Here is a 21,724-nt window from a genome sequence, read left to right as displayed (position 1 = left end):
ATATATTAATGCGACTACTCATAAACCTCAATGTTACCCCGCGCGATAAACTCCCAACCATGTGAATATAAAAAGAACATAAAGTCGGGTGTAATGAAGAACAAGATTATATCTTCTTTAGCACTGCCAAGCCTTGACTGGCATTTATCTTCATGATACTACTCTACGTCTTTTTCCAACCCTTGGGTGAATGTTCAAGATCTAGACAATGTCCATCCCAAGCCGAGACCACACTCCCGAGAGCAATGAAACCGATGCGCTAAACTCCTCAGCGCCCATCAACTCAGATCCTCTTGCTATTGAGAAGAGCTCCTGGAAGCGAGCCTTGCATCGTGATCGCTACTATGGATCCCTCCTCTTCAACGTCGCAGCGTTCATCCTCCCCGCCCTCTACGGCACACTCTCAAAACTCTGGGTCGCCAACATTGACTCTTCAATGGTCGTAACAACAGACGCCTTCACCTACATGAACACCGCTTCCGAAGCCGTCAACGAAGGCCTCCCAAGAGCCGCCTGGGTAATCATTGGCGACGAGGCATCTCGAAGCCTTTCCGAGCGCCTCCAGCTGACCCATACTCTCATTGCGTTCCAGTCGCTGGTGGGATTTCTCCTAAGCGTGATATTTCTCGGCGCTGCCCCAAAGTTCGCCGACAGCTTTGTGCCCGAGGAAGTGAGGGCGGCGAGCTTGACGTATGTGCGCATCACTTCTTTCACCGTCTTGAGCGGCGCGATTGAAACAGCCGTCGCATCGGCAACGAGAGCCTTGGATAAGCCTGATGTGCCACTGGTCATCAGTTCCATCAAGTTTGCCGTCAATATAATCCTGGATCTACTCATCATCTCTCGCTATCATGTCGGCTCCTTCGAACCCACAGTCAATATGCAGGGCATTATTCAACTGGTGTGTAACCTGACTGCCGCATTGGCTGGATTGGCCTATTTTCTCTATTTCGTGAGCTTTTCAACGTGGCGAAAGCATAGTCAGTTCCCGCTCGACGACTCCGTTACAAGGACCAACAGATCCCTCTCGCCAAACCTCCGAGGCCTACGCGTCTTACTGAAGCCTGGAATCATCTTCTTCGCCGAGTCAGCCATCAGAAATGCATTATATCTTTGGCTCGTTACCACTGTTGTTTCATTGGGATCAGTTTATGCTACCGCCTGGGGAGTCTTCAACACCATCCGCTGGGGATTGGTCATGGTTCCTGTACAAGCCCTCGAGGCAACATCTCTCCAATTCATCGGCCATAAATGGGGACAGTGGCGACAACTGATCGGAGTCAACAACCGGAGACCAAAGGCAGGCTGGAAGGAGATTTTCAGTCTCATTAGCCCTGCTCTACGGTCACTCGTGATAGCTCTCCTCGTCGAAGTCCCCATCGCAATCTTTCTTTCGGCTTTTGGCGCCCGGCCGTTTGCACTTTATATCAGTGGATCGAGTGAAGTCGCCGATGTTACTGCGCACATGTGGCGGACTATTGACTGGTGCTACATCTTTTATGCAATGTCAACGCAGCTTGCGACCATTTTGCAAGCAACCAGACCCAAGTGGTATCTGTACCAGAGCTTAGCAAGCAACTTGTTGTATGTTCTACCATGGGCGATAGTGTGTCAAGTTGTTCATTTGGATGAGGGAAATGCATGGACATACCATAGCCTCATATTTGGAGGCAGCCTTGTCTTTAGTTTTGTTGATGTTCTTATAGTAGTCGGCGTGTGGATGTGGACCTTGTGGGCAGGCAAAGCGAGATTAGAAGTGATCCAAAGTTAGTCCGATTGGATTAATCGGATTACCACGATGCTCCGGATTAGTAGAAAGCCAAGCTGACGAGATGTTTCTCAGTACTGTTGCTCACAATTGTCTATACATTAATAACAAAGAAAATCCGTTGAAGATCACATTACTTAAATGCGTTTCCCCGTGGTTTATCGTAACAAACATCGGTTATTGCCTACTATTTCCGTTAACGAAGCCATCTCTCCCCGTATTCGATCTGTCCGTCGATCGGCCCACAGCCACCCGGAGCGGAGTGGGTCTTCCGTATGCCGTATTTAGGCCATGTTGAGGGGTTGCTTCATGGGATGAGATGGTTTAGATTCACTCATATCAACTGCTTCAAGATGTCCATGACAACCGAAGACTGTACTAAGGTCCGGCCCGGGTTCCCGCGGCCGGTCCCCGAGACGCCCGAGAAAGTGTTTGAACAGTTTCAAATGAGAGACAAGGTCGTCATTGTTACCGGAGCGGCAGATGGTATTGGCCTTGCTGTGACTGAGGCTATGGCAGAGGCGGGCGCAAACGTCGCTCTGTGGTATAACTCGTACGATGATCCCTCCAAGATTATAATACCTGACTACGATATGTCGAGCTTACACAGGGACGAAGGAACGATGCGGCCGTGGAGAAAGCAAAGAGCCTTGGCGAGACTTATAAGATCAAAGCCGCCGCATACCAAGTCGACAGTACGTGGCAGTGTATCTACTATTAAAGCCTCTCTAATTAATGCTGATGCGATTACCAGTCTCTCAAGCCGAACAGGTGAGCAGCAACATTGCCAAAGTAGTCGAAGACTTTGGCAAGATTGATGTCTTCGTTGCAAACGCGGGTTAGTTATAAGCACCTACGTCACCGTTAGATTCATCGATGCTGACACTCCTGAAGGTATGGCGATTTCGCGACCCATTCTAGAGCAGACTCTAGACGAGTACCGCAAACAAATGTCTGTGAATGGTCTGTATACCAATTCTCTTCCACAGTCAATAAAGCTCCAACTTCATACTTACTACCGAACTAGTGGACGGCGTAGTCTTCTGCTCCAAGTACGCCGGCGAGGTCTTCAAGAGCCAGGGCTTCGGCAACTTCATCATCACATCCAGCATGAGCGGCCACATCGTCAACGTGCCCGTAGATCAACCAGTGTACAACGCCACCAAGGCCTTTGTCACGCACTTTGGAAAGTCTCTAGCCCGTGAATGGCGCGAGTTTGCCAGAGTCAACATAGTGTCGCCCGGGTTCTTCGACACCAAGATGGGCGCCAACCCTTTGGCCATCAACGAGGCATATCGAATGGCCGCGCTGGGCAGACAGGGCCATGTTAAGGAAATCAAGGCCTTGTATCTGTATCTTGCTAGCGATGCATCGACATACATGACGGGCAGTGATGTTCTCATCGACGGCGGCTACGTTCTTCCATGAGGATCAACTTATCTTTGTATAAGTCTGTGGTCACATAACAGCAAAGCATATAGAAATCTCCAGGGCCATAGCATTATCGCCTCTTATCAACTTTAATACCACAGACCTAAAATGTTGCAAGATTTATGTGTCATCTAGTGAAATGAGCTTTAGGGGGACTGCATCATGTATGATGGCAACTTCATCGAGTCTTAGTTTAGCATTGCCCTTCTTCTTTTGCTAATGATGGGTATTTGAAGTTATTGCTAGCACTTTACATTCCTCTTTACCTGCTCATGAACCATATTCAGCAACTTTTGTAATATTTTAAGACTACCTATAAGTAATAATGAGCCGAACCTAATGAGTGTATAAATAATGAGCCGAACCTAATGAGTGTATACCTAAGAAACTTCACTCCTGCAACATAAAATCATCAACTGTTCTGAATATCCAACACCATTTCCTCCCTCAAACTCATACCTGACCATAAAACAATCCTTTCTCTTTTCTCAAGTAACTGGGAGCAACAACTCCATCTTTTCTTCCTCCCTGTCAGAATCTCCCCACAAACACGTCTTTACTAACATTCATTGCACCAACGTTCAAAAATTCCCTCACTAAGAAGCCCGCCCAATTGTGCCCTCACCGCTTCATTCCCCAAGTTTTGCATCATGAATCTGTTGAAAAGCTCTCCAATCAAGTTCCGAGTCAGCGTATGGCCCTCTCCATCCATGATCTTCAGTTTCGCCTTGTAACCAAGTTCCCAAAACGCCTGCACGGCTAGTTTCGCATGCCTAAAGTGGATCTGCTCATCGTCCAGGCCATGGATTAACACCACGGGTGTAGAAGCGTCTGTACGATCGATGTATTTCCTGTGAGTCGGCGCATCCCATTGAGTAGCAAGATGTTGGAAGAATCCCATCAGTCGCGCGCGTCTCGCTTCGTGAGTCTGTACAGCATAGCCGCCATCGACATCAAGAGTTACAGACGAGGCTTCAGAGTTGGCTTCATCCTCTTCAGAGCTGGTTTTGTCCTTTTTAGGCATCTTCCACAAAGCGTTCATCACTGCCTTTGTCTGCCCCTCCATGGCAATGTATTTGAAATCCCTGTAAAACGGTATCACCGGGTGAACACCCAAAAGGCCCCCAATGCGCTCTTCGGATTGCATGAGAAACGCCGTCGCAGCCGCGAATCCTATTCCGAATCCCACAAGGAAGACGTTTTCTCGACCAACTATCAAAGCCTCTGTCATGACCACAGTCTTGATCGTGTTAATACAAATACTAAGGTCCTTCCATTGGCTCGCAGTTGCCGTCTCGTCGGTCCCGACAGGGTTGTCAGTCAAGAACCAGCGACTTGCAATAACAGGTTCATGGGCTGCGCCTTGGTTTGTGCCAGCTGTCTCCCGAAGATCATAAAACGGTAGGTCGCACATGACGTATCTCGCTTGCCCCATAATGCTTGCCAACGTATATGGCTTCGTCGCTTGTTCGATTTCGTACAGGAGCTTGCGTCCTGAGGATTTCATGTCGGGTAAGAAGATGAAGGATGCTGTGGCCCGTTGGGCCTGGGCGTTTTGAGGAATAGAAAACATGACGAGGGCAAGTTTGTAGCAAGAAATGTGTTGTTTGAAACTGGTTATTGTTATGCTCCAATATAAAGTAAAGAGTAACAAATATTCCAGCAGTTAATGGAGAAGTAAACAAAATTGTTTGATAAAGGAGGTGAATGTCGAGTGCGGCTTCAATGTCAAGGAGAGCCCAAGGTGAAATTCTGGTCACTTGTAATTCACTTGGTAACAATTTGATCCTCAAGTCAATTGAATATATTGGTATTGAAAAGGATGAAAAGCAGAAACCAGGGCCAGTGCAGCTCCTGTTTATTTATATAGCCCAGCCCAAAATACTTATCTCGAGAGGCTTCCTGAGTTGCTGCGCAACGGGAAACTTATTGACAGCCCAGATGATTGCCTTTCCATACTCTTAGTACGGATTCTCCCAGTGACAGAGTTTCTCGTACGCCTTCAGATAACAAGGAGTACGCCTTCAGATAACGAACAGTTTAGGAGACAATCTCGAGCCATCTTAGGCTAAGCATGATATTCTGTTGAATTCGAAGCTGGCCAAACCCCTATACTTTTAGAAAGAGGCAAAGAATTATATTCCAAATGATTTATATACGACTTGGCGCCTAACCGATAGATCCCCCCTTTAAACCTCCTTAAATCCATATTGAGGATGATCCCATAACATACGAGGTACCGTGTACTATATACTAAAGATACAAGAGAAAGAAAAGTAAAAGTCAATATTATCCCAGATTATCCGTTCCCATGTCAACGCCCATTATCGGAACGCCCATTATCAGCAAATGCCGCCATGCTTCCCTTACGCCGCAAGTCTCCTGCTTTGAGTTTCCGCACCACTTGATATGATCGATCCAATTCGTTTTCCACAGCACACCGTATCCTCAGCGCCGCCAACGCCGGCCACACGCTCCTCTCGCCACGTAAAATCCAGTAGTTCAGTGTATCTCGTGTGGGCGTCTCAAGCAAGCGAACGAAATCGCCAGCAGTCACTTCTGGGACCAACGTCATCGATGCCGCCGGCACTTGCTCGTCAACAAGGAAACGACGAATACTTGCCGGTAGAAGACGAAGTGAATCCAGTTGCCGCAAACGATGTCTAATTTCGAGCCCCACCACTCGAACAAGGAAAGCCGAGAGTTGTGTGGACTTGCTTCGGGTCTCCAGTAAAGACGGCCCGTGCATGTCGGACTGTAAGAAGGGAATAAGATAAGGCCTTGCCTGGCTGACGATAAAGTGATTCACGTTGAAGAGCTCGGCAATTCGTCGAAGGGGAGAGTCGCGGTCTGTGTAGGAAGCATGCGTCCAATGACGGAAATCGGTCGTATTTGCTGGAGCCCAGGGAACAATGTTGCCGTGAGCATCTTTGCACAAAATTGTAGCTTTTGAGCGGCCATATAGGGACGGGGAAGAGGCATTAGAGGCGACCGCAGCCGTCCAAATCAGCTATCATTATTAAAGTTAGCACAGTAACAGTGAATTTATGGGGGGTTTGTTAGTTATCACGTACCACGTTCGGGGCGGTGATGTAGTTCAGGAGAGTTGGGACCCCTGCCCCCTGACCATCCGTAGCCACCGTTATGTTGAGCACTCTCTTGCTGCGGTTGTACGCCTCTTCAAAAGTCAAGTCGCCAACATTTGCCCTTACACACTCTTCGAGCACGGTGACATCTAGAAAGTAACCCTCTCGCGAGAACCGTCGAATCCTCCGTAAAAGAGTCTCCCATCTCGACTTTAGAGATTGCTCGGCAGGGATTTGGCCATCCTCTGTGGTTCCCTTGGACGCAAAGGCGCTGAGATCGATACCATCACCCCGAAGAACGCCTGGAAGCTCTTCTTCCGTGTGTATTGCTACCAGCGCAGCTATCAATGCACCAGTTGCCGTGCCAGTGATGATTCGTGGGAGCAAGCCTCTAAGGAACAGGGCCTTGACCACTCCAAGATGACACAGACCGAAGATTGCACCACCTTGAAGGACCAGCGTAGTCCGCCCAAACGCCTGCCTCGTGTCATGGATAAAGTCTAACTTCATCTGGTTCGTCAACGCCTTTTCATTCGGATGCAGGCTCGAAGCAGCACTCGTCGGAAGAGCGCTGATGTCCTCGACCGACTCGGCGACCTGAGCAATGTATTCCTCGATCAAGTATTTGGTCCCAGAAAAGGATCGGTTGTATAGTTTTGGTACGGCAATGTTGCCGAGGTTGCGTACGAGGCCCGACCGGAGCAGGTTGACGAGCTGCTCGTAGTTGTTTTCCTCTCGTGCGATGATGAGTGAGTCTAGCCGCTCTGTTATGAGCGCCCAGTCGTAGTACTTGGACGTTGGATTATTCCTCCTATTCAGAGATAGCAGTGGGTTAGTACAGTTCTCAAGCGCAGGAATAAAGACTAATTCATCTACGTACCATAGATCGAGCCCTAGGAGGTTGTCGAGATGGAGCGCCGCCTCTTCCCACTCCTCAAACGTCTCTGCATTGCGCAGCAGCTCAAGCCACAGCTTGACGGGGTTCTTGCGCGTGTACCAGCTCAGGAGCTTCTTCAAGGGCGTCAGAAAGACGATCATGACGATTGGGAGCATCAACGAGAGCGCCGTTACCTTGCGCCAGAAAGTAGCCACGTCCACCACCACTCTACAGACAGCCAGCACGAGCCCCATGGTTGATGGTTACGCCGAGGAACGCCTGATGACGCCCCGGACCATCTCACGAGGGCAGCTCCGCTATTGCTGTAGCTGTTGCTGTTGCTGTTGCTGTTGCTGTTACTATTGCTGTTACGGTGTCGCTATCACTGCCGCCGTCGGTCGGTGCACGTTACACGTTGCGTGTAAGCAGTGGGTCGGTTCGTGTCGGTTCAGTCGAGTTCAGTCAGTTCGCAGCGCGCCGAGGCATCGTAAGCTGGACTCTGTAGTTGTCGTTGTAATCCCGTGATCGAGAGATCGGCAGAGCAATCAATCGATGTTTCCGCTGCGAATCAGCTCAATCACGGCGTGTTTGTTGTTTGTCTGGTGAATTTGCAGCAACGCCCTGGCCTGCACCACGGCAATTGATGACATTTCCGGCGTTCCTTTTGCCGTTTTTCCACGGCCTGGCCGCTAATTAAAAGGACGAGCATGTGATGGATTGTTGAGCAGCACAAGTATGAGATCACCCAGGAGCCGCGCCACAGCGCCACATTTCTCGGCCCAGAACATTGACATTGACATGCGCGGATGCATGACAGGGGAGAGTCTAGCAAGTTTAGCACCATGCAGGAGCACGCCCGGAGCATTATCGATAGACATGTAGCAGCAACATGCATCAAGGCAACAGTACCTAACAATTGGACTGGATTCGTTTACTGAACTATTAACCAGCTGGAACTACAACTCCTTCAGCCCCTTCACCTCAAGAACAATTCCCGTGTCCTTCTCAGGGATTCTCTCGTCCAAAGTGGAGGTTTCACAGGGACCACATTTCCTCTCAACGTTTTTGACTGGGGCTGTCCTTGCCACCGCTAACAGGTGCCTGGATCGAAACGGCGTTGGGGAGCGTCTTATCCATTGTCTCAACTCGTAATTTACGGATCTTACACTAAAGAGTCAGTAACATCAGAGCACTGTATCGTAACAATCGTTCGATTTGGACAAACGGTTATGTCGCCCATCGATCGATGGCATGTACTTGCATGTTGGAGACTATTGTTCAAAATCCCTATCAAATGCATATTGCTCCAGCGTCTCCCTTTTGTATCTTTTGTCCCAATATCAAACTAGCACTCAGCTGGTAAATTAGTTTACATTATAGTAGAGGCTTGGCGGAAGCAATGGCTCTCGTCCTCCTGGTGTGAATCTCTTTCTGAAAACGCCCTATTCATCGTCGTCGTCAATCACGTTTCGCCGTCTGCCTGATCTGCCACTCGTCTCCATAGGTTCCACCTCATCTCCCTCCGCGTCTTCATCGTCCTCCGGCTCCTTGGTCCGCTGCCTCTTAGATCGTGGGGCCTCATCCTCATCGTCCAGAATGTCTTCTTCCTCATCATCATCAACACCGCTCTCCATCTCCTCTTCATCACTGCCCACCAGGAAGCCATCATCCAAGTCGTAGTCTTCATGTCGCGAGACACCCTGTGGCAGGTCGTCATCAGAGTCATACTCTGGACGCCGTCTTTTGGGTCGCGCAGAACCGGGTGCTCCTCTCTTCCGGGCTGCTCCAGACCTGGCACCCTCCAGACCACCAATTGACAGCCCACCGCGACCGGATCGTCCCACACCACCGTCCATCTTGGCCACGGCATTGTCGCGCTTTCGCTGTGCCTTCATCCGCTCCTTTTCGGCCAGCTCGGCTTGCTTCTTCTGCAACTCGGGATCGACCACTGTCTTGATAATCATCTCACCGCCGGCCGATGACTTGCTGGCTAGAGCCATTCTCTCCGCCAAAACGGATAGGGCGTTGTCTCCAACAGCCTTGTTTGGCTTGATTGTGTACTGCTCTGACAAGTGGCCCACAGTCATCAATAAATTGCTACTTAATTCGGCAGCGGCAGCGTAGTAATGGCCATCCTTCAATTCATCGTAAGGCTGTCCGGGGCCTGGAGCCAACCCCTTCTTGTTGATCTCGTAGTGTTCGCCGGCGATGGAAATGGTCACAGAACCATCGCTCCACCGGTAGATATTTGTGTTGCTTTTCAATTCGTTTGTGCTTGTATCTCTGCGGACCCGAACGACATGTTTTGGGTGCTCTGCTTTGGCGTTTTCAAGATCGAACGCGGAGGGTTGGAAAGTTTCCTCTTCGTACGGCTCGGGGAGAAACCTAACGAACTTCGGAACTCGCATCACACGAAGCTGGCCCATCTGTAAGCATTTTTTGATAGTCAAATGAGAGTTTAAGCGATTTCAAAGAACGTACCGAGTCGTCGGACGGTTTGGGGATGCGATGGCGATATGCTTGCACGGCCATGACGATTCTATCCTTGGTTTCCTGTCGTGACTGGCTCCCATCGTACTCTCGCGGCTCGGCATCGCCATACGCTTCGGGATCAGAGGCGAGATCATCGTCGTCTAGAATGCGCGCCTGGGGAGAGGCATCCACCTCATCGCCCTCGTCGCCGAAAAGGTCATCGCCGCCCTCGTCGATGGCGTCAAGGGGATCCTCTGAATCGGACATTGTGTGCTGCTGAGAAGAATATGGGCTAAGAAAAGGTTATTTAAAGTCTTTCTAGGCGCACAAGAGACCTTCAGTGCACCAATGGGCCGTATAGCTGATGCGCAGGGATAGGAATATTGGCGACACTGCGATTTCGAAATCTGCTGCGCGAGGCACGTTTGCAGAGCGCGGTCTCAATTCGAGCAGCTCGGCGTTTGTGGCTGGTGCATGATCTTCAGCCACGCCTGCGAGGCACGATTGGCTGGTTTGGTTGCTTAGTCAGGTTTTACACCTAATTGAGCCTCTCTTCCGGATATCGGGACCAGCTTTGGCGCTACTCATCCACAAGGCTGGGCCTTTGAAGGCAGTAAGTAGGCTTATCAATGAGATTCAAAGATGGCGCCATTTGTGTTTGACAATGGACATTTTGAGTATTAAATAGCAAATAACGCATAGCTGGTTATCCAGGGGAGATGTCAATCAGTGCAGAGACCAGTCGTTGGGTCTGTTTTTGGCGGGCTGATTGATTGCATGTGATGTTAATGTTGGGTTTCAGAAGCACCTCTCTTAAACTGCCACCTTCAAAAAAGTCAATTGCTGGATTATATTCATCCTACTCGCTTCATCAAACAATTCACATCTTTCTTCTCATAATCATTCTAGCAAAATGACCACCAAAAGATACACCAGCCATAGGCATCAAAAGTTCCAAAACGCGCCGCTAATGGCTGACCTGAAACCTCCACACGCCTAACCTTAGCCATGGCTAGCCAAGGGAAAAGCGAGATTGTCCTCATTACTCGATCCAAACGGCACTAACTCCCCCGTGCCAATACCGCAAGGCTCCGTACTTTGTACTTTGTAATAGCGCCCGTCAGTTCCTTATTGCAATGGAACGGGCCTCGCAAAAGTCGTCGTAAGTAACTCGTGCTAGTTAGTCTAAAACTCGTGCTGGGACCAACATCCCGTTCGATAGCTGGTATTTTGTAGCATTTTAACAGCTCATCCTTCACCTGATCCCTTCAAGAAGCAATCCGAATAGAACATACAAGTTGAACCCGGTAGCGAGCACATGCCACTCAGCCCTGGACCAGCCATTCTGCACCCCTATTTTCTGCCTGCATAGGATCCCGTGACAAGGCTGGAGCCCCGTCTGCAGTCCATCTGTTTGCTGCACCCGCCCTTTCGCACCCCGCCTTTTTACAATGTCCAACCTCTTCTCTGGGATGTAAGTGAGGCCGTCAAATTCCGGCTGTTTCTTTGTTTGTCGGTTTGCTTTCTCGTCGTCTGCTTTTGTCCCCGATGTTGTCTTTTTTGGGAGAGATCTTGGTAACGCAGCACAGCTGTTGCATTGCCTTGTCCTTGTTGAGAAAACTACCCGATTAGGCTTCATTGAGGGAGGGGGTCCTGAAACAGCGTCTCCCAGCGGTGAGGGGCAAGTGTCTCGAGCCGCTGTTCACTTTCGATATCCCAAATATCATCATATCGCAGTCGAATTTCAATCGTCCTGGAATCCCATTGGAAAATACTCGTCATGGCAAATCTCTCGGCTCTTGGGCCTCTGTCTTGCACTGCTCAGAGGCGCTCAATGGCTTGAAACAGTCTGGCTGGGCACCCTGGGCTGAGGAGCTCCCAAGGTGCCACTTTTAGGCATTATCGATATCCAAATGACAGCCCATCATCTGAGCTGTTGCATCGGCGTTGCCTGTCCGTCTCGTTTCATCAGAATGGACACTCAATCTGAGTATTTAATCTCACGTGTCATCAATCTCAAGTACCGTTACAGAGCAACTGTCGATAACTGAGCTTTGAGAGCTGTCGAGTCGGCACGTCCTAGTTGCATCCCGCAGCTAGTTATATATGCTCCTGGCAGACAACCAAAGACACCAAGATCACAATCTCCACCCCTGATCCTAATTTATCTATTTCCTCTTTCGTTACCCCTTTCCCTCTTGTTTTCTATTTATAAAAGGCACACTCAGTCCCTGCATGCTTCGGCATTTCGTCTCAACTTAAGCCTCATTCGACAACGCTAGAGACGCTTTAAGCGAAGCCCACGTTGTCTCTACCTTACAGTACTCAAATCTCTATTCCGCTATTCACTGCACCATCTCATCATCACATCTCTGTCGACTTGCTTTGCATCTATCATCTATCATCTATAATATATGCCTTTCCGCTAACCAGGCTTCAATCTTAGCAACGCTCGTCTCCGAGGCGGGCCTAAAAGCCCATCCCCATCACAAAGTGCCCAGCCCCCCCTGCATCCCTCCTCCGACGTCGCCTCATCTCCCAAGATACCTTCAGCCAACTTACCTCAGAGAACTCCTTCTTTTCCTACCCCAAATTCTCCCGCCCAACCCGCTAGAATGGCTGATTCGGGTGCCCCCAGCGGCGATGATATCATCAACTCCTACCACCTGCCGCGGCCGCTCCCGCTGTGGCTCAACTCACATTGCGCAAAGCACATTGTCAAGGGGAACTTTATGACCCTGAGCGCTCGTCCAAAGACGGTTGAGCAGGGGGAGTGGGTTGCTCATCAAGGTTAGTATCCCACATTGTCAGCCTTTGCTCCTCATCCATTGCTGACCAATACGGTGTAGTTGTCGAGCACTATCGCAACCTCTGGAATTTCGTTCAGGTAGTCCACGCCAAGGAGGAGAACGGAAACACCATCTGCAACCCAACAACTTGCCCTCGCATGTCCGCAGGAGCGTAAGTAAAAGGATCTCCTCTTCATCTCAAACTCATCTTTCAATATGCTCACACCAGCTGCTAGCAACCACTCCTTCACTTGGCTCAACAGCCGTCGTGAGCCAGTCGAGCTGCCAGCTCATGAGTATATGACACTCATGCAGCGATGGATCACCGGCAAGATCGACGACACAGCCATCTTCCCAACTGACCCTGCCGGCGTCTCCTACTCTCACAATCCCGCCATGTCGTCGACGCCGCTCTCACAGCTCACCAACCCAGGCGAGGCTGACTGGGTCGGCAAGCGATCTGGCTTCCCCGACAAGTTCATCGACATCTGCCAGATGATCTTCCGCCAAATGTTCAGAGTCTACGCCCACCTTTACTGGGCTCACTTCTCAGAGCCCTATTATCACCTCAACTTGGAGAAGCAGCTCAACAGCTGCTTCTCACACTTCCTGCTAACAGCTACCGCGCTAGACATGCTAGGGAAGCAGGAGCTAGAGCCAATGCAGCCACTGATCGACCTCTGGGCGGCAAACGGAACGTTTCCCCCCGAGTCCAAGGTCTACGAGTATGCCAGCATCCGGGCTGGTGAGCGATTGATTCAGCTTGCAGGCGTTGCGCAGTAAATGGGTTTTTTGATGAGATTTGCGGGTTTGGTATGAGGTGGGTTTCATGTTTCATCTGGAATACAGGTGCCATGATTAAAAGACAGATAGATGAGAAGCATTTTGTTCTTTTAGGGTGCATGTAATCACAAAATAATAAATGGCTATTTCCAGCGCAAGAGCAATAGAAGTGAAAATTCACTCTCACATATGACATCAAAAGACTACATCGAGTCAGTGAAGCAGCAATTATGGCATGTAATCTCGACTCCATATATCAGCCAGTTCTTGTTCGACCGTAATTCACCCACAATGCTTTCCTGCTACAGGAAAGAGCTACACAAGTATCAACCTATAAATCAGATTCAGCACAACTCAAGAATATCAGCGTAGATATATCTTCACGCTCATGATCCTTTCTTTATCTCATTTTCTATCATACTTCTACTCAGTTTCCCACGTTCTTGGGAGTATTGATAAGGGTCCTGCCCCTAATAGGACTACATTCTATCCATTATGAAACTTTTCACGGAGTGAAACAAAGGTCCAGGAGTCCAAGTGAGATCAGGGTCTTCTACAGGTGTCTCTCAAGGTCAGAATCAGAATGCGTCTTTTGTCTAGAGGTTCATTCTCCCCAGTTCCTGGCGCCAGTAAATACTCAGATCTCATCTTTTACGATCAGGTGTATGTTTGTTTCAAGACAATTGACCTACTCCAGTAAAACCTTCCAATTCTTACTATATTCTTCGTTTGTTTCATTCTCTTGTAGTGATCCTTTTGGCTACTTATAACATGAGCTTATTCATGAGAATGATGAGCCATTAGAGGTCTATTCCTAATGAAGGGACATGATGCTACTCACAAGAGCGTTGATATCATCTCCAAACTGATTAAATCTCAGAGTCATATACATCAATAGTAAGATAAATGCAAACAGAACACATCAAAGCTTCAACATTGACATTAAAATTTCGAGAAATAAGTAGTCATTATAGGCAACTATGGAGTGTGTTGACGTTCAGGAACCATGCAACTTACATCTTCAGAGCTTTCGTCACTGTTAAAGACAGAAAACAACAGACTTATGGGCTTTCAATCATTTATTGACAGTAAGTTACGTATTTATTCTTCAAAACGTCGATCAACTCTCGTCCAAGGCTTTGAGATAGTATAACATCTGCTCTTATATACCCCTTATTGTAAAGCGTCTATATTTGTTCATCAATTGTAACTTCTCCTTCTTCCATACCAGACTTTTTAATAATAAATCACACCTCCTATATAGAAAGATATATCTACATTACCTGTCGATCGTGGTTAAATACACGAGATATATATCTCATATGTACACCTTCGGAGAAGTCTTTTCAGCCGCATACACAAACGTATAGACTCAACCAATCCCCTTGGACACAACACACATCTCTTCCACAGAAACTTGACGGCTCACACTCATTCGTGCAGACGTCAGATAGCCCTATCCACTATCGAATAGACTAGCCATGCAAAACCCCCCTACCTTGCATCTCACGATATCCAATCGCCCTCCAATTTACCCGGAAGATCCAAAAAGTGGCAAAATAGCCAAATACTACTCTTCAAGCCAAACGGTCAAACAGAGAGAGACAAGGGAAAATCTTCCCACCGGAGCCAAGGGTCAATCGGTACACAGACCAACGGACTCGACGCAATTGTGGCCCGAGCAAGGCCTCTCGGAAGCACCTAATCTTGCGTTTCATGCACGCATCTATCAATCATCATCCAACTACCACCTGCTTAGGTGCGTATAGAAAAAAAGCAGGGTTTTTTCCTGCAGCTTGGCCCTGCCCTGCCCTGCAATGCCGGGCTCCTCCTCCCCCCAGTGGCGATTTGAGAAAGGGCCCATCTCGACTAACTGTCTCCAGGTTTCTTCACATCATACATGGAGCTATCAACAAACGTACATGAGCTATCCTGGAGCTCCCGGCTCGAGCAATGGCACACCCAGCCTGTCACAGGTCAAATCCGAAACCGCAAATTCTCATGCTGCTGTTTCAAACAAGGGAGTCTCTTGTTCGTCCAGGGTAAAAAAAAGTCAAAATACCTGTCAAAGCGGGCATCAAACCCTGGCCTCTGCAGTAGCAAACCTTCCGAGGGCATCGACCATGGGCATATCCACCTCCGAGCAGCAGCAACAAAGGGCTTCGGGTAGTCCGCAATCCTCTCTTCGCCCAGTTGCAGACGCCGTTGCCATCGAGTGGAGTCTTGGTAATCCTAGCCTCCTGTAGGCGAGTGCTGCTCGTACATGTATCGTAAGCCCATCGTCACTTTTGCACCACTTCCTTACCAACAGACGCTCCGAGCTCAGCCTCTCATCGACATCGCCACTAACCCCCTTCGCCGTACATGACCATGATCAGTTTCAGGTGGGCGGCGTGATCACCTTCATCGCCATAAATAGACGATATTGCCCTTCGTCGCTCTCCAACTGTGCGTCGTTGCGGGCAGTCTAACTTACTAATTGCCCAGGCGAGGGCGTTTGAACCCCCCTCATTCGCATAGCCGATGAGGCACTTTTCCTTCGCCTCACAATAAAATCAAATAAAATAAAATACACTAAAAAATATCCCTGCGCTGAAGATCCGAAGAAGGGTCCTTGATTTTTTACTTTTATTTTTTTTATTTTTCCTCTTCCCTGACGCGCAGGGCAATGAATCGGTGCGCGATCCTCATCCAAGTTTTCCTCTAAGCTCACGCCCACTCGGGAACTAACCCCCGGACTAAAAGAGGCTTGGGAAGCTCTTCACCGCCAGTGTAATCGGCTCTAAGCTTCTTCACTCGCGGGAGATGCCGGGAACTCAGCAAGACAAAGAAAATAAAAATAAGAATTTAGGGAAAAAGAAAAACTGAAAGAAAATCGTCTCCGGCAAAAGCGGGAACGGACGTCGTACCGGCGATACCAAGATCAGTAGTAGTAGCGCCTACGGAGCACCAAGGACAAAGAAAGCAGTCGGTCGATGCTCCTACGCGCCATGCCATGCGCCCGTACGGAGCACATGCTAACCTACAGCGTACATATGCAATTCGTATGCGTGCGGATGGCCCTGCGGAGCGTCTAGGTGAAGGGTTGAAGGGAGAAGAGACGGCGATAGGTGACGGATGCCGGTCTGGAGATGCAACAGGTCCCCCATGTCAACCCTATCACATCAGACAAAGCCGTAGGCGAGACGACCGAGCGTCCACAGACCAGCCTGGTCACGATCCAACCCCAGCTTCCCGTGGCATGCTTGCAGCAGAAGCATGCAGCTGCCTGTGAGAGAGAGGGCAAGGGTTTGAGCCTCAGGAATGCCAAGTTTGCCCAGAGAGTGCTCGCAGGCCGTGCTCACATCGTTTGGTGCGCCATTCAGAGTCAAGGAGTGATCCGTGCTGCGGAGAATCTTCTCCATATCGAACAAACAGGCGCTTGTCTTTGCCGCTGTATAAGGAAGGATGACTTGCAAAGACTATTGACCAAAGATCACGGGTGAAACCTTGGGATGTCATTCCATATGACGGGAAATGGCCTTTTGTCGCATCTGCCCATGTGCGTGTGTGCCACCGGAAGTGTGCTGCCTGCCGGCTTCTTTTGCTTCTCGGCTTTTGACTACACCGACTTCTTCCTCAGGAGATATTGGCATGGAAAAGCCCCCGTTTGCTTGACACTTGCAGCAGCTATCCATGACACGCGTAACATCCGTTTAGAAACTCCATTCTCTCTAGTTGAAGAAAGAAGCTTCTCTAAATCTTCCGTGTCGTGATTTAATATATGCAGAGTCCGTGATTGGAGGACGCGATCATTCAGTCTCCATCAAGATCCGTCAGGTCGATTCACCGCCGTCGATTTAGCTCACACGCTTATCATCCTTGTGTAAGAATGTTTCAGAATAGTTTATCCACGCAAGCTCACTAGCAAGGCGGTGATGGAATGGTTCGAGTGCTGCGCTGGGAGTCACAAGAACTCGAAGCTCCAGCATCTCTCATCACCGTGCGGGCTTTTCTCTTTTTTCTTTGTGTTCTAGGGTAGCGCGAAACCTCGGTCCCCATAAGAGCAGAAGCTCCGTCCGGGTCGTGATGCCGTACGCAAGGATATGGGGCTCTCCGGTGAACGGCGGTTCCGTGACTCATCTGCCTAGGGTTCCGCTTCTCTCCCGTGATACGGACAAGGAGCATGAAATTCGTGCTTCTGCGTCGGCGCGGTATTGACCGGCCATGTGAGGAAGAGACTTCCCGCTTACTCTCTGCCCCTGGCTGTTCATATTTTAGCTTGACTTGAATCTTTGTCTCGTTAGACATAAGTCCTGCTATGCGTATCATCTCTGGCAAAAGAGTTTGGTGTTTTGGGTAACAGCGTTCGCATTGCATTCTGCATACTCGAATCGTTCTAATCGCCGCCCGAGGTGGAGCATAGACCGATACGTCTGATCGAGCATGCGATCGAAAGCCAATTACAAATAAAAGCATGACTTCATCGGCTATCGATACTTTTGTTGACCTTGAAACCACGCGTTGAACATCGCTCATTCATGCATAGAGTTTCGTTTCCGTTCCTGGCTAACAAGGCACTAACATTCAGCCATCGCGGCCCCTTAGAACAGCTGCTTGTGTACTCTGCGAGACAAGAATGTAACAACGTATGATGACGATCCAGGTAACACTTGGTATTTTCGTGCTAAACACTGCTACTCTTTCATACGGAGCAGTACTTGCAAACGGAAGGCTAACGGTAGAGAAATGTACCCGTTTCGTACAGTACTCCATATTCGGTGGATTCTTGCATTGCTGACCGCACATTCGTAGTGCATGATAATCCCAGTTCAGCTGGGACTTTAGCGCACTATTCCCAGAGTCTATTCTTTGACGGCATACACGCTATCCCAGCGTTTGGAATAGTTTGAGAAAAGCTAGTTCTTTCCTTCGTTATTTGCGTTGAATTCCCACCAGGCTGGAGGCAGAAAAACATGGCTCATCAATTGCCCTGTCGACGAGTCAGTATCAGTGCGTAGACTAAAAATTGACGACTCTGTGCCCACGAGAGCGTGTCAGATGTGCTGCTGCAATGATCATAGTTAGGCCCATCAAGCTACGCACATACGAGCTACTACTAGCACGGGCACTAATGGCCAGTCCTCTTATGCAAGGGCGACGAGTGTACAAGTCATTAATAAATCGACGGAGACAATTGAACAAGCAAACGGGCGGCGGACTGTCAGCCGTTAGTTGGGCGCTGCCGTCGATGCCACCGTTGTGGGAAACGGGTTGGGCGTGGATACGACTCCGTGCTTGCCTCGGGACTGTGAATGGCCAGAGAAGACTGAGTGAGAGAAAAATTCTCCAGCCGAGCCAACCGCAGTCGAGGATGATGCATAGGCGCATGTGAGTACGTGCTGGCCAGCCCTCTCACGAGTCAAGCTGTTATCATGAGATAACGAGGGCTGTGGGCGAGAAGAAAGCTTCTAGGCGTTCGACATCGTACATCTTGCCAGCTGAGCTGTATCGTTGGGTACAAAGGCCAAGCCTGAATTCTCGTAACCTTTTCCTGTTTGTATTTGGGGCCTCTCCTCAGGCCGTACATGTGGTGTCGAAAAAACCACTCGTAGGTACGAGTACGTATCCACAAGAGGCGCAGCAGCCAGGCCCTCGATGAGGGAGGTACTCCGTGAATCCGACTTTGTAGATCCTAATGGTGTGGCCACTGGGCAAGGCAGATACGTAGTTGAACATAACTGCAGAGTTTGGGGTTAATGAGACTGCATAATTAAGCCGGACCTCGCTGTGTCGTCAGAGCCGGCCCAGGTGGCACTCAATCATGCCACGACCCTGAACTGAGACATCAAGAAGTGCAGACTCTCCTCTGGCACCACCAGGAGACTTTTCTCTAGACAGCCGCAGACAGCCGCTGAGCAAGATTGGGCCGGATGGCAGGCAGGCTGGGCCAAACCTCAGGTTCGCCTTTCGCCTTCAGTCCTCATTGAGGCTAGACCCAGCAAGCCGCATCGCCGCGGTTGAATGATGAGCGGCTCGAACGGGGCCAAGCTGCTGGCTGCTGGCTGCTGTGCAAAGTCGCACAGAGAAAGGCAGGGCATTCTCAGCTTCAAAACCGGTGAAACAGGCTCGATTGATTGGCCCGAGGACGCAAGCACTTTGGGTCTTGCCAATTGGCCGTTTTGGACGGGTTTTCACAGATCACAGCAGGTTCTGCGAGGCGGCGTCCAAACGGATATGGCCGCCTCGTCCCCGAGAGCGAGGCAGCGGCCAGCGAGGGCCGATAATTCGTCGTGGAGGGCGGCGATGCATCAGGTCGACGGGCCTAAGGGGTGAGAAAGTAGTGTCGATGCCCGAAATGAAACAGGACGGACGCGCAACGCGTCAGGAGCAGCCAAACAGAGCACCGTGATGGGCAGCAACAAACACACCGACAAAGCAGCAGCGGAGATGGTGCAAGCAAGTTGGCGGAGGCCGGCCTCATATGCGGCCAGTCACAGTGGAGCTTGCTGGAGCCTTTGGTTGGAGCAAGGCATCGCAGCAGAGACAGACCAAGGCCCGTGTTGGAGGCATGCACCAGCCACGGCGGTCCACTGCAGAGGCAGCATGGCGCATGATGATGAGCAGGACAGACAGGCGAGTGTGCGAGTGTCCCGGAGATGGAGACGGCAGACTGGAGACTGGAGACGCGAGAGACTGGAGACTAGACACTAGAGACTGCAGAAGATGGGGCACAATCGATAAGTGATTACCTAACATGGTGTCAGTCAGTGTTGTCCCCGTCTGGTTGGTGAGAGCATCGTCATGCATTGGTGGCTTCACTTGCCTGATACGTGTTGCAGGATGCGAGGCAACGCCAAAACGGCAAAGCGGATGACACTATCGTGTGTTCTAAATTGGCTGCCCAGAAGGCATACATGATGCTCTCCCTACTTGTGCTTTAGCTGCTACTGTATGTACTGCACACTGCTCGTGCTAAGGGTTAGTCATGCGAGTGGCACCAGCTGCGGTACTTGCGGCCGCCGCACCGCAGCGTGCACAGCCAAGTACCTCACGTAATCACAGGTCAGGTGCTGCTGCGGCACTGGGCAGTCCTGGCAGCCCATGACTGGTCCACAGTACGAAGCGCCCCGCCCATGCGGTCGTACCTCGTCAGCGAAATTGGGCTGAGAGGTACATTGTCAGCCCACCTTTGCTTCTCTGGTGGGCTCTGTCGCAGTTGCGGGAGATCCAACCACATTCAGGCATGAGTGAGTGGTCCAGGCCAAACCAAACATCGTGCTCGCCTGATGGGCACCATGACACCCAAACAGCCCGGTATCTGCCTATCGATTGACACATCCTGTGACGGCTCCCTGGCGGATGCCGATACGATACGATAGCATGGACCGATAGAGCCAGAGGAGGGGGTGGTCTGGGAGAACCGCGGAGAACTGGGGGGGGTTTGACTGACCAGACACAGCGCGAGGGCACATCACGACCAAGGCAAGGCGGGCAAATAGGATCGGGGCCGTGATGTGACAGACCACTTTGGAAGGCCATCTTCCCCATCGACGCTCTCCCTCGCCCAGTCCAGTCATTCGCAGGCCACCACTTCGTACGAGCAGCACGCCAAAGAAGCAAGCGCTCTCATTAGCAAGGCTCTCTCAATGCACACTACGACTGGCCCGTCCCGAGCCCTCAGTGGTCACAAGTTACTAGTAGCGGGTATGGCGCACCGGGTTGTGCGGGAGCAGCAGCGCCGTCCATCGCTCCCTCGTCTTTGGAGGGCTTGGGTTGGGCAGCAGCAGCATTGAGTTTCGTGCCCAACCTATTCTCGTCCTGTCATTGAGCATCTGGCTCTCCCCATCTTGGAATTCTGCCTCCCGGCGTCACGGATGCCATCCCGTCATGACCCGCTTAGAGGTACCGGCCTTGACAGATTCAGCCATGCGCCATGTCGGACGCTCATTCGTTTTCAGTACCCGCCCTGCTTCAGGCGAGTCGAGTCGGAGGTAGTTTGCCTCTGTCTCTGTCCCTCTCTCTCCCTGGGCGGCTGATGGGTTGACGATGGCGTCGTGGGTTGAATGTTGCTGAACTGAGCGACTGGTCATGACGACAGTCTCATGCCCATCAGCCATCTGGTCAGGATGATCCTCGCCGGGAAGAGAGCGGCAACGACGGCGGTCTCCCATAACAGGCGCTACCTGTGGCATATGGAAGCTATTTCGAGTCACAAGAGACAGCTTCCCCCAGGCCGATCAGGTGTGGATGGCCTCTGTCGATGATGACCATGCCGAGGCCGACTTGCTTTCTGGTACTAGCAGACGTAGCAGTCGAACAGAGTACAGGATAAGATGTTCTGCTACTACGACGACTACTGCTAGTCCCATCCCGAGTGCCACATGAGATAGGGAGGGGATGGAGTTTGGGGGAGCCGGGGCCAGGGATTAACCCGGCTTGGTGAGTACTTCGTGCGAGAGCGAGCGCGACACAAGGGTGACAAAGCACAGAGATGGAGAGTCCCAAACATAGCGACAATGACTTGGACTTGCATCAC

General features: G+C 50.4%; 9 protein-coding genes across 9 annotated transcripts; 3 read left to right on the top strand and 6 right to left on the bottom strand.

Moving 5' to 3' along the window:
• Positions 1-38: 38 nt before the first annotated feature.
• On the top strand, positions 39-1,896 carry V8C40DRAFT_235933 (uncharacterized protein). Its single transcript, XM_083213945.1, has one exon. It carries the CDS (start codon positions 209-211, stop codon positions 1,769-1,771), a length of 1,563 nt encoding a protein of 520 aa, XP_083077131.1. The 5' UTR covers positions 39-208; the 3' UTR covers positions 1,772-1,896.
• Positions 1,897-2,101: 205 nt separating this feature from the next.
• V8C40DRAFT_235931 (uncharacterized protein) lies at positions 2,102-3,468 on the top strand. Its single transcript, XM_083213944.1, has 5 exons — positions 2,102-2,321; positions 2,387-2,463; positions 2,523-2,606; positions 2,663-2,731; positions 2,796-3,468. Exons 1-5 carry the CDS (start codon positions 2,122-2,124, stop codon positions 3,194-3,196), a joined length of 831 nt encoding a protein of 276 aa, XP_083077130.1. The 5' UTR covers positions 2,102-2,121; the 3' UTR covers positions 3,197-3,468.
• Positions 3,469-3,758: 290 nt separating this feature from the next.
• On the bottom strand, positions 3,759-4,772 carry V8C40DRAFT_284409 (alpha/beta hydrolase family protein; the record flags this gene model as incomplete). The annotated part of the gene is made up of 1 exon (XM_083222148.1): positions 3,759-4,772. One exon carries the CDS (start codon positions 4,770-4,772, stop codon positions 3,759-3,761), a length of 1,014 nt encoding a protein of 337 aa, XP_083077129.1.
• Positions 4,773-5,309: 537 nt separating this feature from the next.
• V8C40DRAFT_235929 (triacylglycerol lipase family protein) lies at positions 5,310-7,955 on the bottom strand. Its single transcript, XM_083213943.1, has 4 exons — positions 7,357-7,955; positions 7,166-7,296; positions 6,274-7,096; positions 5,310-6,209 (listed from the first exon to the last, which is right to left on the bottom strand). The coding sequence occupies exons 1-4, from the start codon at positions 7,414-7,416 to the stop codon at positions 5,514-5,516; spliced, it is 1,710 nt and encodes a 569-aa protein (XP_083077128.1). The 5' UTR covers positions 7,417-7,955; the 3' UTR covers positions 5,310-5,513.
• Positions 7,956-8,370: 415 nt separating this feature from the next.
• V8C40DRAFT_144690 (Paf1-complex subunit LEO1) lies at positions 8,371-10,360 on the bottom strand. The gene is made up of 2 exons (XM_083211235.1): positions 9,644-10,360; positions 8,371-9,579 (listed from the first exon to the last, which is right to left on the bottom strand). Exons 1-2 carry the CDS (start codon positions 9,899-9,901, stop codon positions 8,605-8,607), a joined length of 1,233 nt encoding a protein of 410 aa, XP_083077127.1. The 5' UTR covers positions 9,902-10,360; the 3' UTR covers positions 8,371-8,604.
• A 1,889-nt stretch (positions 10,361-12,249) lies between these two features.
• V8C40DRAFT_262625 (Mob1/phocein) lies at positions 12,250-13,206 on the top strand (the record flags this gene model as incomplete). Its single annotated transcript, XM_083219377.1, has 3 exons — positions 12,250-12,424; positions 12,484-12,595; positions 12,660-13,206. 3 exons carry the CDS (start codon positions 12,250-12,252, stop codon positions 13,204-13,206), a joined length of 834 nt encoding a protein of 277 aa, XP_083077126.1.
• Positions 13,207-16,996: 3,790 nt separating this feature from the next.
• On the bottom strand, positions 16,997-17,966 carry V8C40DRAFT_144611 (uncharacterized protein). The gene has a single exon (XM_083211233.1). It carries the CDS (start codon positions 17,722-17,724, stop codon positions 17,110-17,112), a length of 615 nt encoding a protein of 204 aa, XP_083077125.1. The 5' UTR covers positions 17,725-17,966; the 3' UTR covers positions 16,997-17,109.
• On the bottom strand, positions 17,915-18,669 carry V8C40DRAFT_144633 (uncharacterized protein). Its single transcript, XM_083211234.1, has 2 exons — positions 18,234-18,669; positions 17,915-18,178 (listed from the first exon to the last, which is right to left on the bottom strand). The coding sequence occupies exons 1-2, from the start codon at positions 18,574-18,576 to the stop codon at positions 18,105-18,107; spliced, it is 417 nt and encodes a 138-aa protein (XP_083077124.1). The 5' UTR covers positions 18,577-18,669; the 3' UTR covers positions 17,915-18,104.
• Positions 18,670-20,860: 2,191 nt separating this feature from the next.
• V8C40DRAFT_235917 (uncharacterized protein) lies at positions 20,861-21,591 on the bottom strand. Its single transcript, XM_083213942.1, has one exon. The coding sequence runs from the start codon at positions 21,378-21,380 to the stop codon at positions 21,057-21,059; it is 324 nt and encodes a 107-aa protein (XP_083077123.1). The 5' UTR covers positions 21,381-21,591; the 3' UTR covers positions 20,861-21,056.
• Between the last annotated feature and the right edge of the window lie 133 nt (positions 21,592-21,724).

This window comes from Trichoderma camerunense (assembly GCF_050948025.1).
Source record: "Trichoderma camerunense strain CBS 138272 chromosome Unknown V8C40scaffold_3, whole genome shotgun sequence".
In the NCBI taxonomy this organism is placed as follows: domain Eukaryota; kingdom Fungi; phylum Ascomycota; class Sordariomycetes; order Hypocreales; family Hypocreaceae; genus Trichoderma; species Trichoderma camerunense.
Note: the sequence above shows the minus strand (reverse complement) of the source record. Positions and strands in the feature narration are given on the sequence as shown.

What these genes read in the sequence shown, in the direction of transcription:
- V8C40DRAFT_144633 (XM_083211234.1), bottom strand. Translation starts at nt 18,576, where the DNA reads ATGCGCCTATGCATCATCCTCGACTGCGGTTGGCTCGGCTGGAGAATT. An exon ending in AGCACATCTGACACGCTCTC is followed by an intron (nt 18,179 to 18,233) that starts GTGGGCACAGAG and finishes ACTCGTCGACAG; the next exon opens with GGCAATTGATGAGCCATGTT.
- V8C40DRAFT_235929 (XM_083213943.1), bottom strand. Translation starts at nt 7,416, where the DNA reads ATGGGGCTCGTGCTGGCTGTCTGTAGAGTGGTGGTGGACGTGGCTACT. An exon ending in CTCCTAGGGCTCGATCTATG is followed by an intron (nt 7,097 to 7,165) that starts GTACGTAGATGA and finishes ATCTCTGAATAG; the next exon opens with GAGGAATAATCCAACGTCCA. An exon ending in ACATCACCGCCCCGAACGTG is followed by an intron (nt 6,210 to 6,273) that starts GTACGTGATAAC and finishes TAATAATGATAG; the next exon opens with CTGATTTGGACGGCTGCGGT.
- V8C40DRAFT_235933 (XM_083213945.1), top strand. Translation starts at nt 209, where the DNA reads ATGTCCATCCCAAGCCGAGACCACACTCCCGAGAGCAATGAAACCGAT.
- V8C40DRAFT_144690 (XM_083211235.1), bottom strand. Translation starts at nt 9,901, where the DNA reads ATGTCCGATTCAGAGGATCCCCTTGACGCCATCGACGAGGGCGGCGAT. An exon ending in CCAAACCGTCCGACGACTCG is followed by an intron (nt 9,580 to 9,643) that starts GTACGTTCTTTG and finishes CAGATGGGCCAG; the next exon opens with CTTCGTGTGATGCGAGTTCC.
- V8C40DRAFT_235931 (XM_083213944.1), top strand. Translation starts at nt 2,122, where the DNA reads ATGTCCATGACAACCGAAGACTGTACTAAGGTCCGGCCCGGGTTCCCG. An exon ending in GTCGCTCTGTGGTATAACTC is followed by an intron (nt 2,322 to 2,386) that starts GTACGATGATCC and finishes ACAGGGACGAAG; the next exon opens with GAACGATGCGGCCGTGGAGA. An exon ending in TGTCTTCGTTGCAAACGCGG is followed by an intron (nt 2,607 to 2,662) that starts GTTAGTTATAAG and finishes ACACTCCTGAAG; the next exon opens with GTATGGCGATTTCGCGACCC.
- V8C40DRAFT_235917 (XM_083213942.1), bottom strand. Translation starts at nt 21,380, where the DNA reads ATGCCACAGGTAGCGCCTGTTATGGGAGACCGCCGTCGTTGCCGCTCT.
- V8C40DRAFT_144611 (XM_083211233.1), bottom strand. Translation starts at nt 17,724, where the DNA reads ATGAGCGATGTTCAACGCGTGGTTTCAAGGTCAACAAAAGTATCGATA.